The 17,632-nt window shown below is 38.7% G+C and overlaps 1 protein-coding gene across 3 annotated transcripts in view; it reads left to right on the top strand.

The window, feature by feature from the left end:
- Positions 1 to 2,959: 2,959 nt before the first annotated feature.
- Positions 2,960 to 17,632, top strand: part of LOC111060758 (venom dipeptidyl peptidase 4-like) — an 81,530-nt gene continuing 66,857 nt past the window's right edge. The window contains exons 1-3 of one of the 3 annotated variants that reach the window (XM_039424772.1): positions 2,960 to 3,301; positions 12,952 to 13,046; positions 15,234 to 15,314. In XM_039424772.1, coding sequence (XP_039280706.1) covers positions 3,160 to 3,301; positions 12,952 to 13,046; positions 15,234 to 15,314 — 318 coding nt within the window. In that variant the 5' untranslated portion in view covers positions 2,960 to 3,159. The remainder of the gene's footprint in view (positions 3,302 to 12,951; positions 13,047 to 15,233; positions 15,315 to 17,632) is intronic. The other 2 variants (XM_039424774.1, XM_039424773.1) reach the window with 2 other exon arrangements.

Below are 17,632 nucleotides of genomic sequence, written 5' to 3'. Positions count from 1 at the left end.
CTAATCACAGTAAATTCCCCTCACGAAAGCCCAGTTGCACAAAAGCCGGTTAAATTCTAACCCTGATTAACTTCACGTGAACCAAATCAGAGAAGACCATTTAAAAAAGATGGATCTACTGGAATTAATCAGGATTGAAAATAACCCGGCTTTTTTGAAACCGGCACTAAGTACCTGATTGAATGACTACAAAAGTTCAACAGCTGAGTCATAATTTTGACACAGTCCCACACACATGAACTCGCTCACTCAATTCAGTCACCAACAGACGAAATAATTATCATCTGTTTCTCCAAGGATGAATAATAATTATCCTTTTAATGTCCTTCAGCGAGTTTTCCCAGGGATGAGACTTAGTGCAATCGAATCTTTAAATTATAAACCTACTATGTTCTGAATTTCGTGAGAATCGTTAGAGCCGTTTTCGAGATCCGGTGAAATACAAACATACAAACATCTAAACATATAAACATATAAACATATAAACATCTAAACATATAAACATATAAGCAGAAGTTGCTCGTTCAATAGTATAGGATACCGGCACAATCACCATCATATGATTCTGTGCTCCGATCTAATAACTAGCTGTGATCTATGGTGATTCACTTCCTCTCCTTACAATAATAGATAATGTTTCCAATTGATGCTATTTTTGTACTGTAATCTGTTTTGAATTATATTTCAAAAATAAAGTGTATAATTTTATAGTAATTGTTACAGTTGTTATGTGGTATTTTTCCATAGTGAAAAACACAAATAGAAAAGTGGTTGACAATTTCTATTTGTGTTTTTCATTATAGTAATTGTTTATTTATTTAGTCTTGTTTTAATTGTTCTGAAATTTTAAAATTCTGTTAGAGTACCGTACACAGATTACACATTTGAAGACAAAAATGTCAGTCAACTTTAATCCTCGATCATTCCAGGATCTGACGTAATCAGGGGCCTGTTTCATAAAAGTTACAAGTCCTGTAATACAGGAGAATCACCATTCCATTTACATGCTCAATATAGCCGATAAAATCAGCTGTTCCTGTATTACAGGACTTCTAAATTTTATGAAACAGGCCCCAGGGATTAACTTCGAGCAACTTGTATCTCATTTGATGACATGTATTTGTGGCGAATCATATGATTGCCACCTGTGATGTTTTCAACTGGCATAGTTTGTTTATCACTTGTAACAGTTTATTACAATATTTATCCAGAGTTCAATTTTGTCATTCCAACATTAAAATTATTCCATCATCCATTTGGTTTCATTTAACCAATTTTAGCATAGGAAATCATCAAATTAAATTCCTATATATTCTATCAAAATCTAAGATAAACTGGCCTGATTTTAACAAGTTACATAGTAACTGACGAAAGTCAGTGCATGCTATTCAAACACGCAGATCATAGAAATATGTATTTATTATCAGTCATGGAAAAGCTACAGATATGCCACACTAATGCCGCCAAAATGATGGCTAATTGTGGGGCTGGAAGTGTGGATTTGTTGTAGTAAGGGCAGTAGGGACACTGGTAGGACCCACACACCTCACATATGTTCAGAATGTACAGCGGTGTCGAGTTGACGAGAACTTGCTCGAATGTTTCTGCAAAGCGGAAAATGGCTATGAAAATACAAAGATTGGTAACCATAATATTACTGTTGAAGTATTCAACTTACGAAACTACATACCAGTCTAAAACGTAGTAGTTTGTAGTTTGTGACGGTCTTAGTTGCTAGCAATCTGTACACTTTATCCTTCACTCTCTTATCACAGAGCACATCACTCATCCTTCTCCAGTTGGAGTTGGATCTACTCATCATTCAGTCTATGCTGTATTTCTGTATTTCCTCCATACTTCGCCACAGCTCCTGCCTGGGTACCCTATCATAGGCCTTCTCAAATTCCACAATAGTATATTTCGCACCTAGAGCAGAAAATGAGATTTTTCCGGCTCGAAATCGGTTTTCAAGTCCGAGGCTGTAGGCCGAGGACTAGAAAAGATTGAGAGCCGGAAAAACATTTTTGCCCGTGGTGCGAACGCTATTTTTCGCCACACACAAAAATAAACAATATATATATATATATATTATATATATATATATATATATAATATATATATATATATATATATATATATATATGAGAATAGTTTGTTTACTAAGCACTTCCGAAAGCAGAAGTGGAAGGTGATAGCTCTAGCAAATCTAAGGTAATCTGAATATCAGGAAATTGTCCAAGTATTTTTATTTTTTATTCTGATTTGTCTAAATAACCTAAAAGATGTTCAATCATGTGGAAGGTTGAGTTTATACTTTTTTATTCTTTCAAATGACAATAAGATGATATTATTATAAATGTTTTAATTATTGAATAATGAACACAAATAGTTTTTTGAAAAGTTTTTTGATCAGCTGTTTTTTGATCACCTTTCTTAGTTCCATGTTAGCGGCTGGAAAGGGTACTTTTTCCGGCCTAGGCCGGAAAGAAACCTGTTCTGACGTCAGACGAGAGTTGTCTGCAAACAATGTCTTTCAGTCTTTCCTGTATAGGGCTACTTGTAATATAAATATAAAGAAAATAAAAATCTCAGTACCCTTTTTTTTAAATATTTTATCACAACATGTTTCGGTCATTTATGCCATTTTCAAGTGATCACTATATTTATAATGTCTTCCAGATATACGTAGGGACTGGAAAACAGCAGCTTTCTGTGCAGTGTGGCGAAAAAGCCTATTGCAGCTCAGACTGTGTCTCTCTTGCCTTCTCCACCATTTGTGATATTTCTATAAAAAAATAGACAATATCCTAGTGTTTAATTAGTTTTGTTATTGGTGTTTGGTAGGTGACAAACTTTGTTTAGAACAATCAAAGATGGTATACAGTGAACACAATAAGATTGTTACCTATCTTGTTGAACTATGCTGATTTTAATTTAAATTGGTCGTATTGTTACACAGTAAACTTGTATGTATATTGCTACACGTATGTAGACGGAGAATAGCTGTATGTTTGAGTAGTACGACTCGAATTCCATAAGCTTTCGAGGTGGAAAGGTGACTATTACTCAAAAACATAGTCGCTATTTCATATTCGTTTAATATTCTATTTTATAAAAACTAGAAATATTCGACTGCTATCGAATCCAGGAAAATTTTGCATGATGAATTTGTTAGGTTTCCTCACATTTTGGATAGTTTCAACTGAACTTTCAATGGTTAATGCAAAAAATCTGCTGAAATTAAGTGATATGATTAACTCTCCATTCAGCGGCGACAGCTATAACGGCTACTGGAAGTCAGGTGAGTGTTAGCATATCCTCAACCATTACAGTATTGTACTCAAATTTAAATTAATTTCATTCATCAAAAGCATATTTAAAAAATAATAGTGTTAGAATAATATAATGAATAAAATATACTCCCTGCGTGGATGATTTGTCCATGTGCAGAGAGAAGTCGAAATAAATCAGTCAAGTTAATAATGGTTTGAATAATGGAAATTATGATACTGAAATATATTTCAAGAATCAAGGAAAGAATGCATGTATAATTATAAACATAACACTGTCATAAACTTTATAACATGTAATTATAAACATACAATTGACAATAATTTGAGCTCAACGGCGCATAGGGGTTTCATTTGGCAGTCATAACTTTATTGTAATATTGTGTGGAGAAAAATAAAAAATCATAATGAATATGTGAAATGTTATGCTGGTTGCATAGAGGGCCTTCACTAGGAGCTCTATTCATCAAGTAAATACTTCTTTAAGCTTGAAATTTGATTATCAATCTAAAAAGTTCATAAAATTACAGTTCATACATAACAAATTTTGAATAATTGTTATCCTTGGCTGTGGGGACAATGCATATTGGCATGGAGCTAGTAGCGGGAGAGCGACGGGTCGTCTCGTTTCCAGCGGGAGGAGCGCCTGTAGGAAGGCGAGTCCTGGTAATGATTGTTTATGCGGAACATGCCCCCAAGTTTATTTTGTTTATGCCCTCATGGGTTACAATTGTTTTTGCTCCCAAGCGCCGGTGCCTTTCAGCCGGAGAGGGCGAGGAGGTAGAGGGTGGTTCCGACCCTCATCTGTCCTCGGGAGGAATAGCTGGGGATGAGGGCGGCAGGTCCAGTGACAGCAGCCTCCAGGGAACTGGCCGCGTCGTCCTCTTCTCGTGACTCCGGATTGGGCTGATTCAGGCGCCGCTGTAGATGCGCTCAAAGTCGGCCTTCCAATAGGCCAATAAGTTAGCTTCTTCCTCCGGTGCTAGCAAGTCCAGTCACGCCTCCCCGTTCAACCCCGGGTAGGCGGGTTCTAGGCCGTCAGAACGTCGCTATTGGCTGGGGAGAGCCCACTAGCTACACCACTCACCAGCAAACCACACTAGTTTCCCTCAGGTTCTACCTCAACGGTCTTTAGGCCGTGGGGTCCCTAGGTCAGGTACCCTTCCGTGATTTACCGGGAGCGCCTCGCCAGGTACCACCTCACCGAGCCGTTGGGGGCGTTCTTTTCAGCTTCCTTCCCCGCCCCAGAGGCTCCGGCGTCACTGACTGCAGTGTAAGCTCTGGTTCCTCCCTGGCATATGGCAGATTTGGGAAATAAGAGGAAAAAACACAAGTATGGTTCAACTACTCGGCTTGGTCCTCAATTTCCACCAGCTCACCACAAAGTCAGAGGAGCAAACACCGTTAAGGGTACCTCCGCTCTAAGGTCCAACTGGCTCGCCAGCAGAGGAAGAACTATTTGTCTTTACTACTACTAGTGGAACATTTTAGGGTGAGTCATTGCACCCTAATTCGGCAGGGTCTTGAGCTATGTAGCTCTATGACTGCTCAAAGTAATAACAGTGCTGAAGTTGGGGGTTCCTGATATAAGACCTTGAGTAGAACTGTGCAATTTAAAAAAAAAAAAATTTTCCATAATTAAAATGTTCTAATTTTTCATTTCAATATAATTCTGATTTTTCTTTTTTCAATTCAATAATTTCTGATATTCCAATCCTAATTAATTTTCATTTCATTTTCAGAATATATTTTTAGAAGTGATATTTTTTCTTTGTCAAGTGTACTTTTTTGGGAGGAGTGGAAATGGAGAGGGGTTCTCTCCTAGGGAATTGAGTACTGTGAATTACAGTAGCTGATTGACAATCAGCTGTTGGCACCTTCACGGCCCAACTGCTAACTGTCAATCAGGCCACCATTGTTGAAATGGGAGTGGCTTGTGGGTCTGAGCTGGTCGTGGTATTTCGTTCATCTGCCTTATTGATGTACGCCACAAGATAGAAGCTGTATCATGAAGCTTTCGAGATGTGAGCTGAATGAAGTTGAGTAATTGCAGGGTATTGGCATATTCATAGAGTAACCTGTTATTCACACAGTGTAGTGAAAGTTGCAGAAGGTTCTGATGAGTCTGTTTTGAAGGCCAAATGGACGTTTTCTATTGGTCTTTGATAGATATGGGAACCAGACTGGGGCAGCATAGGTTAGGTATGCCCTGATGATGACTGTGAATATGAGCAGCCGAAATTTCAGCCGAACCTTGTTGAAATTGTCATTGTAAAAGAAAAATTTATATTTTTCCATGATTTTAAAGAAATCTGTTTCAGTGTATTCTCACTTTAGGGCTTCTCTGTAGACCTATATTTCTAATAAATACTTCATGATTAACTTATAATGTAGGCCTTTATGCTTGTATTGATACTTCAACCACATTATTTGTATAAAACTGGAGAAAATGAAGCATAATTATAACATCTTCGAATGTAACATTTATGGGAAAACCCAGGACCCTCTATCCTTTAGGCATATTCCTTCCCCCCCCTCATACCTCTTGGTTTTTGCCCCCCCCCCCCTAGCAGTTTGGTGGAATGGCGCCACTGATTGGGTTGAAGTTAAGAAATTGTTGATTGTTTTGGTATGTCATTGGTCTTTGAAATTGACTGTTATGGTGAGTCATATTTAATTTGTCTTTGGACATGGGGAACAGGTTTGTTTTGAGGGAAGGTTTGCATTGGTCTGGTTTGAGGATAGTATTGAATTGGTTGGGGGATTGGTTTCTTGTTGAAACTACTGTTGTAATTCCTATTCTTATACTGCATTTCGTTCATCAACATGTTCAAAGCTTCACTAAGACTTGAAGGATTTCTAGTTCTCATCAGTGATCCTACAGATTCATTGAGACCTCTCAAAAATACTCTAAGGGCAAGCTGTTTTGCATTATTTGCAAAGAATAGTTGAATTTGCTGCCATCTTTGTAAGGGAATATGCAAGTTGTAAGTTGAGAATCTTTTGAGTTCTCTCGTGAAAATGAAAAGGGCTTTTGCTACTTTCTTGTCATTTCAATATTCAATGTGAAACAATCACGTTTCACGAGAAGTACTCTTCTCACTTCAGGCCAAGCATAAGTGTTTCCACTGGTTATGAGTTCTAAAGCTCTACCTTTGAGTCTAGAAATAATAGAAGAAAATAGATATTCATTTTGAAAATCATCAGGATTCGAATGTACAAGAAACTTAGCAACTACTTTATCGCAAATTGATTCAAATCTGTTTAATAATAGGCCTAATGGCTCTCCAGAGAATCCTGGTATCATATCCAGGATTTTTTTTTTCAAAACAGGGGTACAGGGGTAGCAGCAAGGGGTGCTGTATCTACTGATTGATTAGGCATTCTGAAATATTCAAATGATTTGAGAATAACAAAACTATAACATTACAATATTTAAACTTAAAATTAAGACTTACTCTAAAACGATTGCTATGCGCATCTCTTCTGATGTCCTTTCAGCATTGATGATGTACGTCCAATGAATAAGATTTGGTGATGATGATATCGAAGTTTGATATCCACTGCACTTCACAATGTTGGTATTCCACATCTTGATAATTTACCACACTTTTCAGATGTTGCAAACGTGAGGTCCTTATATTTCTAACGATCGTTAACAGTTTGAAAACTGAAGATTATGTTCATTAATCATGACTGTCCTACCGACTGCGCCAGTTAAGTTCTAAGTCCATTGGATTTACTTTTTAAAAAGAAATATTTATTGACCTACACAATTTGAATAATTCAACATACATTTGAATAAACAAGTTAAAAATTACCTTTTGCTATGATGGTCTGAGCGGGACTGAAGAAAATGCATCTCAACTCGTGGGAACAGAGAGCTGAGACACATCTACTTGGAGTTCCCGGAATACTGCCAATAAGTTGATGACTATTGCAGGTTCTCAGGATATAGCTTATATAGCCCCTATAATTTCTCAGCGCGAAAATTACAGCCAGGTACACCTTCTCTGTTGTGGAATACCGCAATTCGGCCCCCTTGAGCCCCCTGATAGCATAGGCGATGATATCTTCTCCTCTCTATCGACCTCCTCCAATTACCTCATAATTCAAGTCCCAGCCAATGACCTTTCCATTGCTGCACGTCAGAAGCAATATCTTTTTCTTCTTAACGACTTGTTTTCTATTCAGCAGAAATAGTTTTGAACTAGATAATGATTTGAGAATATTAGAGAATATTATAATAATGTCAGTTTTTATTCTAAATAATATTTAACCATGAGGTAATGGTTATAATAATTAATTGAAATCAGAAAATGAAGCTAGTAGTAATTTTTACTTTAATCCATTGTAAAGAATTTCAATACAGTTAATTAACAGATGTTATTATACTGTGGGATAAAAGTGAGCTACATTGCAATTAATTATTCATGTGAAATGAATAAATTGCATTTGATTGTGAGTCAGGATGTACTACAATCAGGGTTTATTGACTTCAAATTATGATTTGAATATTCTATTTGAAAATAAAGTCAGAGAACTTATTATAAAGTGAAATAAAATCTTTATTGTTCCAATAAGCCGTAATTCTATGTTGGATTGAAAGGCTGGTGCTGTGCTGTAAGGATAAGATAACATTATCTCAATTGACTGACTGCTATCGCTAAGCATCTAGATCGTGGAAGAGAATTGCTCTCTCCTTTTCAATAACAAAGTATAAAACTGAATTCTTGAGAATTCTAGTTATTCCAGATATTCTGCTGTTATAGAGTCAGTTGGAGTTTGATTGTGCTATTGTTCTATTTGAAATTAGATCATGTCTCGAGACTGAATCTAATTTTTCCTCAAGCCTACCATCATGAGTTATTATTTTCAGTGGGTTGATTTATTCAATTATGATTATTTGCACTACTTGTTGTGGTCAATTTTCGGATTATTACTATTCACTGAGTATGATTTATTTGACAGCTGTTGTTGTGCCATTAGACTTTGTCAGGGATGTCGAGTGGAGGATTGGAAGAAGTTAATATTATAATTTATACCAATCCTATTGAGAGAGTGAGATTAACTTATTAACCACAGATTCTGAATTAATAATCAGTACTTGTGCTGTTGTAATATACTATAACTTATATCCAGTGGATGATTTAGTCTAATAAGTAAATATCCTAATTATTTTCCATTGTCATATATTTTTTTCTTTGGAGGTACAATATTGATAAGGAAATTCAATAAGTAAGTGTTGTCATCGATTTCATTGTGGAAATGAACAGTGAGAAATGGAATAAATCCTGTATTATGTCGATGCCAGTTTAATTAGAATCGCAGTGCTACGTGCCTACTGAGTTGCTTATTATAAAATAAAACAATCAACTTGTTTTGTCCATTCTACAGATTATTCTGCCTCAATATCGTGGGATTGTACAATTCAGATATTTTCTAGAAAATTTCCCAGATTATTCCTGTATTCTCTGATTATTGATACCTTTTCAACCAACTTCAGTGAGTCTGTTGTTGGATCTCTAGAGGGCAACATCAGACTACTCCTTTGTGCACTAGTTATGATTGGTGAATCCACTTGACTTCTAGCGTTTTACTAGAGATTGCTTTCTGATTTCTTTTTGTTTATCTAATTATACTTATGTTTTTTATGTTCATTTTCATTCCCTCTCTAGTGATCAGTAAGAATTCTGAATCTTAGATTACTCAAGTAGCGACGGTCCACTTCTTGAACATTTCTTGTTTACTTCACCCCTTTTTGTTTTCTCATGAGTCTTCCTTACCTAAAAAAAATAGAATGCCCTCAACTGAGACGTCACTCACCAATGAGATCCTCAGGGAGATGCAGCACCACTCCCTAGGTGATAGAGGGAAATTCCTTCCATTCCAATAGCTTAGGATATGGCGGGGTCGGACCCCTTAGGAGCTGTGGGATGTGTTGTGGAACCTTAGGAGGGATATGCTGCTGGGCATTCCCCTTGTGAAATGTAGGGTCCTACCTTGGCCATTGTCAACCGAAATGCCAGAACTACTGCCGCTCTGGTCCCTGGACATCATACTTCCCAGGAGGACCTACCAGTGCTGCATGCAATCGTGCAGAAGTACTGTAAGGTTAAGAGGCTGCACCATGTCCCGGGCACTCAGGTGAAATTCTACCAGCACTCCCGGGAAGGTCTTACTTACTGGCAGTATGAATGACTCATAGGTCACCAGTTGCTATGTCGCACACTGGTAGATGATACCTTGATGAAGGTAGCATCACAGGAACTAATCTCCATGTTCCCGAATCTGAGGACCAGCCGAGATCAGGAGGTAGTGCTGGCGGGTGTACTGACCTCACACCAGGCTCTGGCCAGCACCCCCAAGATGGTGGAGTTGCTGTCTTTGATCTCTATCACGCCTGCCACAAGGATGGAAGTCCTGGATGTACCAATGAAGGACAAGTATTCCCTCCTTGAAGCAGGCGGAGGAGGATTCTTCATTTCACTGTCATACAGGGTATCCAAGGATGCGATGGAGACTCAACCACCATCAACACCAGCACCAGATGAGCCCTCGTTGGTTAAACCAACCCCTCTGTGGGTGCAGGAGAGGGGTTTAACTGAGGCATCGGGTGCTGCACCTGCAGGGAGATCAGACACCACTGAGGTATTGTCAATGTCACTGATACTGAGGACAAATGCCCATATCAACCAGTTGCTGCCAGGCCGTCAGCTGAACCATCCAAGACCAAGAAGGCTATGGTCATCTCGTCTGGAGAAAAGGAAGAAGAAGATAACCACTCATCACCACCATTTCAGTACACTGCAACCAATAGTGAATGGGGTCTCACCTTAGTAACCATTGGGGAGAGACCATCTATAAGAAAGTTGTCCATAAGTCCTATTGTGTCAGCAAGCGCCCTCGCTCAGGGTGCTCGAGGGTCCAGACCGTCTGACATCCTCATGGACACCACATAAGGGTGAAACCATAAGCAGGGCAGACACCCAGCTATAGCAGTGTGCAAGCACCGCAAAGCTAGGCAGTGCTCGAGCATGGCCACCAGCAGGGCAAAGGCCCAAAAATAGCAGTGCGTGACCATGGCAAAGTTAGGCAGTGCGCGTGATGCATCAGCATAGCACCTCCTTGCAGGGCAGAAACACGGTGCACCTCTACAGTGTGAAAGCACGGCACACCTATGCAGTGTGAAAACATGGCACATCTATGCAGTGTGAAAGCATGGCACACCTATGCAGTGTGAAAACATGGTGCATCTATGCAGTGCTGAAGCACAGCACATCTCAGCAGTTTCACTTTGATAAGGCCAAGGTATGCTGAGAGGCATGGCTGGACATTCTACTGCTACTCTCCTTCACAATGCAACTGCATTGTACCAGTTGGTGAGGATCCAACCTGGCACCCAGATGGTAGTGAGGTATCATATGATCGTCGGTAATGGGACAGCATATTCCCTGTGTGTTGAGGCATATGTCCATTGCATACCCTTCTCATCATGACCACCCTCTTCCTTCCCGTTCCTTTTCCCTCCCCCCTTTCCCATAGTAGGAACAGTGTGTTGTGATGTATTTTGTGAGTAATTAGAAGAATTTTAGAGCTAGTTTTTTGATACTGGGTCATCTTTGTACAAGATCTCGGTGTCCAAGGAGAGGCTTAGGCACTGGTCTACTGCTCAGATGAGCCACACACTCTTGTCTTATTTCACTTGGCTGCCAAGGAAGGCTTGATGAGCAGAAGAGAGAGCCAGCTTTGTCAGTTGGTCTAGAGCTGTTGAATGGAGCAGAACACAGCCTGAGTGAATGCAACTTGTGTCACAGACATCCTACATACTTCTACTTCAACCTCAAAATACATCTTTCCTTGGCTGGAATTGGGGAAGGATGTGTGTGACAGCACCAGCGATAAGGTGAGGTTTGAACAGCATCATTTGCACTTTGTGGCAGTTATCCAACATGCTGCAACCTGCAATGACAAGCTAGACTTTGACCAAAATCTAATGGGGCTCTAGAATATTCCAAAGAGGATTGGAATAGGAGAAGGAAGGCATATAGAGACCGGACCAATTTGTCCCATCTCGTAAGCCATATTCCTGATGACTCCAGAGAGCCAGTTACAGGGAGTACACAACTAGGTGACTTATGGTGAAGTCCTGATCCAATGCTCACTCATAGCTCCGATTTCGGTTGGAATAGCAAGAGAACCTCCAATATGGATTGGGAACACTTTTCCCGTTCCAGAGATTGCATTCCTGAAAGCCACAGACAGCCGGTGACTGAGGTGTTGGACTCAGTGACCTACAGTGAAGCCCTGTTCCAGGGCCCTCTCATCTTGCCAGTTTCGATTGGAATAGCAAGAGAACCTCCAATAGAGATTGGGAATGCCTTTCCTGTCCTGGAGATCGCATTCCTGAAAACCACAGACAGCTCGTGAATGCCGTGTTGGACTCTGTGACCTCCAGTTAAGCCCTATTCCAGGGCCCTTTTATCTTGCCTTGAAATAGCAAGAGGACCTCTAATAGGGATTGGGAACGCTCTTCCCATCCCTGAGATTGAATTCCTGAAAGCCACAGACAGCTGGTGACCGAGGTGTTGGACTTGGTGACTGACCTCCAGTGAAGCCCTTTTCCAGGGCTCGTTCACCTTTCCAATTTTGATTGGAATAGCAAGAGGACCTCCAATAGGGATTGTGAACACTTTTCCCATCCTGGAGATCGCATTCCTAGAGGCTACAGACAGCCAGTGACCGAGGTGTTGGACTCATGGTGATCTTCCATGAAGCCCTGATCCAGGGCTCGTTTACCTTTCCAATTCCGGTTGGAACAGGGTGAGGACCTCTGATAGGGATTGAGAACGCTTTTTCCGTCCTGGAACTCGCATTTCCAGAGGCTACAGACAGCCTATTAATTGGAGTGCCTGCTCAGAGTCCTGACAGTAGGCCACCCTCATAGGGACATCGAAGTTTATCTTTAAAGGAAGAGGGAGTTGAGAGAAGAACGACACCACTTTGAGGTGGTGGACACTGCCTTTGACTATAAAGGGGACCCAGTTACTAGACTGTTCCTACTCCTGTCCCACCACGCCCAACCCTGTTAGGCAGTGCAAAAGCATGGCCCCTCTTTCTTAAAAGGGCAAATCATCTCAACAAGGCATTCAAGGCCCTGTTTTAACCTTCAACACGTGGTATGGTGGTTGACGGACACCACAGGAAGCATCACGTCCCCACTAGACATCCCATCCCGTCTAGCCCACCCTAGACACCAACTGAGTCTAGCCGGTCCAGAGTGACAATGGGAATTCTGATAGAAAACGGTGTGGGCAAAAATCTACTCAGACCTTGAATCATACTAACTTTTGTGTTCAATAATGGTTATTTTTCCCAATTCAATAGGTACCATATTCATAATTATTTGAAAATCAATATTACAGCTCTATCATTCGATATTTATTCATGATTAAAACATCCATCCACATAATAAAAACTGCTGTTCACATGTATTCAAGACTGTAGTTCATTGGTAGTATCTTCTCTCAGGATTGACTATACTATACCATACAGTCTTCATTATCCTGAAATATTAGATAGTAGTACATTGATATTGTATATTGATATTAGTATTTTGCTGAAAGTGAGCTACTCTTCTGTTTAATTCTTTGCGTTTCAGATGTTGAATTGGGCAAATTTTTAAAGGGAAACTCTGTAGAAACATATAATGTAGTAACCAAAAAAAAAGGTACAGCGCTTGAAGGAAGTTATTATGTGAGTAAATTATAATGATACCATTATCCTCATGCCTTTGTCTCACTCTATCAGTGTTATTGAATAATGCTAACTTCACTTCTGATCAGGAACACAACTAAGAAAAATCATCAAACTCTGTGCACACATAAAAAAGTTATTGAATGTCAAAATTTGAGGCTCGATTTTTATTTATATAGATTCACTGAAAGAGATAGCAGAATTGATCATCTTCAGCTGATTGATTATAAATTATAATTTACATTTTCATAACAGCAAGGAAAGTTGTGTGAGTGCGCCTAAAGACCTTAAAGAGATATAGACCCATAATGCCTATGCCTTCCCAATGATAACTCTTACTTGGAATTGAAGGCTGCCATTGGGGTATTTTAGCACAAGATATTATATCTATATATTTGGAATATTATAGATTACAAAGGCATTGGTATGTAATAATCTTATAGGTTGCCCCCTCAATGGCCGATTTCAATTCCAAGTATGACACTAGCGCTGCATGTGAGTCTATGCATCTTTAAGGTCTTCGAGTGTGCCACACTAGATTTTTGTTTTTAGCCGACGCATTTACAATAAAATACATGGGAAGTTATGGAGTAGCACACACTCTTGTCTACTATGTACTGACGGCTGTTGTATGATGCAATGACTATAACAGCTGATTTTTATTTCTGTCTGTGACCAGCTCACAAATCTTCTCCCATAAGGATCACATGTAAGCTTTGAATGACTGTAGGAAAAACTCTGTTTGATTTTGCGAAATTGAACTTGGTGGTTAAACTAAAAAGCAGTTTGTACCAGTGTAAGTACTGTATCAGAAACCAAAAATCTGGTGTGGCGCACTCACACAACTTTCCTTGCCATTATGAAAATTGATCACCTGACGCTAGTGTTCCCGCGCATCTTAAGTCTACTATTCAAAGATTTGAGCCAGCTGGTGACAGGGCAATAACGCTGGAGACACACATGAGGTCTGTTATGTCTTCATAGTGAATGATTTAATAGAATCAACAATAATTTGCCATTGAATAATCACATTTTCTCGAATTTAAAGCTTATTTTCAATTTTAGGTGAAAATGTTACTGAACATTAATTGTAGAGATTTTCATGCTCAATCTACTTTGTTTCAATTGTATCTGAAGCCGGATAATTGGGAATCTATCTGCATTGATGGGGCGAAGCTCCTGAAATTTTTACAGATATGGGACTTGTGGCAGTTGATAGAGCTTATCGATGACTATTTTAGGTATGAATTTGATCAAAATCGTTGGAGCCGTTTTCACGAAAATTGCAAAAAACCCTGTTTTTGACAACATTTTCGCCTTTTTAGCTGCCATTTTGAATTGCATCAGATTGAAATTGTTTGTGTTGGATACTTATATCGTAAGGACCTGAAGTTCCAAATTTCAAGTCATTCCATTAATTGGGAGATGAGATATCGTGTACACAGACGCACATACACTCATACACACACACACACACACACACACACACACACACACACACACACACACACACACACACACACACACACACCACACACACACACACACACACACACACACACACACACACACATACATACCAATACCTAAAAACCACTTTTTCGCACTTAGGGGACCTTGAAACGTATAGAAATTTAGAAATTGGGGTACCTTAATTTTTTTCGGAAAGCAATACTTTCCTTACCTATGGTAATAGGGCAAGGAAAGTAAAAATATCTATATTCAGTTATAACAGTTCAATGACTTTAAAGCTATTGCTTTTCAACTAAAAACCTAAAATTGAATCAATAAATAGAACCCAACAATAGATTTCAACTAGTACAGTAAATATAATTTATATACATATAACTCCCTAATGACCAACGCCCTAAGGCCGGTTTCACATTGCAATCAGTGATACCACAATAACTATTAAATCAAGTTACAACTATTATACTCAACACATAGCCTAGGCTTTCTATCAGGACCTCCTGTTTCTATGCATATGCTATCCATAGCTTATGCTTTCTTTTCTCTATGACAATAAGTTGAATGTTATGGATGCAAGTTGTAAACTTGCAAGTAGAACGAGCCTGTTGATTTTTTTATTTCCTGTGTACTGTTGCAAAGTGATGAGTTTATGCCTGTATTTTGCTCTCATTGTATGACTACCATACTGATTCAATTGATTGGTTTTTGTTGCTTCAGAGTAATTTCTCACTTTACTTGGACATAGTTAGTAATTCTGATGATCTACAATGGACTTTGATCCCACATGATTGCATTGAGGCAAGTGATAATAATACATAGTTGTAAAGACTTGGTAAACAGTTTAGAAAGTACTTATTATATCAATACTGATTTATTGTTGATGACTACCTATGATTTCAAGCTCAGTATCATGATTGGCATTACATTTTTCGGATGGACACATTAATTGTTGGTCCCACCTTAAAAGCAGTCTTTGGGTCATATCAGAGGCCCTGAAATTGTGATACACAGAACGCTTATTGCTTGTGTCCTCTTTAATAAGTTTTATGTTATAGCTGATACATTTTTCATATGAGTAAGTTATATGATTTTGGAATTTCACATGATATCTCACACATCTGGAATGAATTTTGAAGAGACAAAATTATTTAATATTCATGCAACAAATCAGAGGAAACGTTAGTTTTTTAATTATGTGATTTGCAGTGATAGTCTGTATGTCATTTCATCATTCTTGCTATGTTCACACAACACAAAATAATGGATTGCACATTGTTCAATACCATACACCTATATATTGACAATCCCACTTTTTGAAGAGTTTAATTAGCAGTATTCAAGTTAATTGGAACAGTTCTGTGTTCAGTCCCATGTTACTTTTCTGGAAGTTGTGTTATGGTGAAGATTGATTAGATAAAAGTAGATTAAAAAGGACAGACAGTGACCAATAATGATGTCACAACTCTCCTCCTCCCCTCCTCAGTGATGTCATACCCCTCTCCCCCCACCCCACCACCATCAGCTAACCTATGACGTCACCAATCAGCTGATTGGTGATGTCACCTGACCTTAAATTTCCTGCCCAACCTAACCTCAAAACTATTTTCCCACCCAACAACAACCTAACCTCAAACTCAAATTCCTGCCTTTAAATTTGCATGCATGCACCCACTTTCTAGACAAACCTACTATTGATTTTATAAGTGGAACACCTCAGTTCAGTTGTAATTGGTATTATAACATTGCTCAGGCATAATACCCATGATCATGCAAACTGTCCAGACAACCCTACTATTGATTTTCTCTAGAAAGAGGAACACCTCAGTTCAGTTGTAAATGAAACTATAGTTTACATTGCTCAGGCATAATACCCACAAGCATGCAAACTGTCTAGTCAAGCCTACTATTGATTTTCTCTAGAGAGGAACACCCCCAGTTCAGTTGTAATTGTTGGTGTATATTACATTGCTCAGGCATAATACCCCTTAAGGGGCTTAAACAGCTATCAATTCACCCACTATTGATTTCTATAGGTAGAAGTTTGACTCTAGACATTTTTTTATCAGCTTACCCCATTTGGATAAGCTAATGTTATTCCTCAATTGAACAAGAGTAACTATAATAATATTTTAATATTAGACTATTATTAACATAGTAGTCAATTATGAAACTTTGATAGTGTCTCTCCTTGAAATGCTTAGAAAGGAAAATATGATGTGAAGTGGGTTGCATAATCATCCCCTTCTTCTTTATTCACAACTAGATCAATGATCTCTTTCATCATTCATAATATTGCAATGCCTAGATAGAGAATGTGATGTGAAACGGGTTGCATAATCAACCCCCTGTCGTCATTCACAAACTGGATGAATATTATGAATGTACTGGATATGAACTATCTACAAAACACCTGGAATTTGAACCTTTGAAGATTAATTGATTTGGAGGTTAGAAAGATTTAGATTCATAGATTCCTATCACAGCAGAGGCCCACATCTACCCCTTGTTCTAACCTCCAAATCAATTCATCTTCAAAGGTTCAAATTCCAGGTGTTTTGTAGATAGTTCATATCTCAGCTCTGATCAAGTCATCAACTTCTCCTTACTCAAAATAAATGTATGATTCCCTTCATTCATTTGCAGGATATGTCTTGATATTCTGGAAATCCGTAATAAATTTATACATGAAGAAACAGTTGAATATCCATTACTTATCAGTAGATTAAAAAGGACAGACTGTGACCGACAATAACATCACAACCTCCTTCACCCCTCCCCTGTGACATCATACCCCTCTCCCCCAACCACAACCCCATCAGCTGACCTATGACGTCATCAATCAGCTGATCTCTGACATCATCAATCAGCTGATTGGTGATGTCATCGAATGACATTGTTGTGATATCAATGTTGGTCATAGTCTGTCCTTTTCAATCTACTGATGAATAAATGATATTTAACTGTTTCTTTATGTATAAATTTATTATAGATTTCCAGGATATCAAGACATATTCTGCAAATGGATGAAGGGGATCATATATTTATTTTGAGTGAGGAAAAGTCGATTACTTGATCAGAGCTGAGATATGAACTATCTACAAAACACCTGGAATTTG

The sequence above is a fragment of the Nilaparvata lugens genome, chromosome 3 (assembly GCF_014356525.2).
Source record: "Nilaparvata lugens isolate BPH chromosome 3, ASM1435652v1, whole genome shotgun sequence".
NCBI lineage: Eukaryota > Metazoa > Arthropoda > Insecta > Hemiptera > Delphacidae > Nilaparvata > Nilaparvata lugens.
This window is presented reverse-complemented; position numbering and strand designations above follow the sequence as displayed.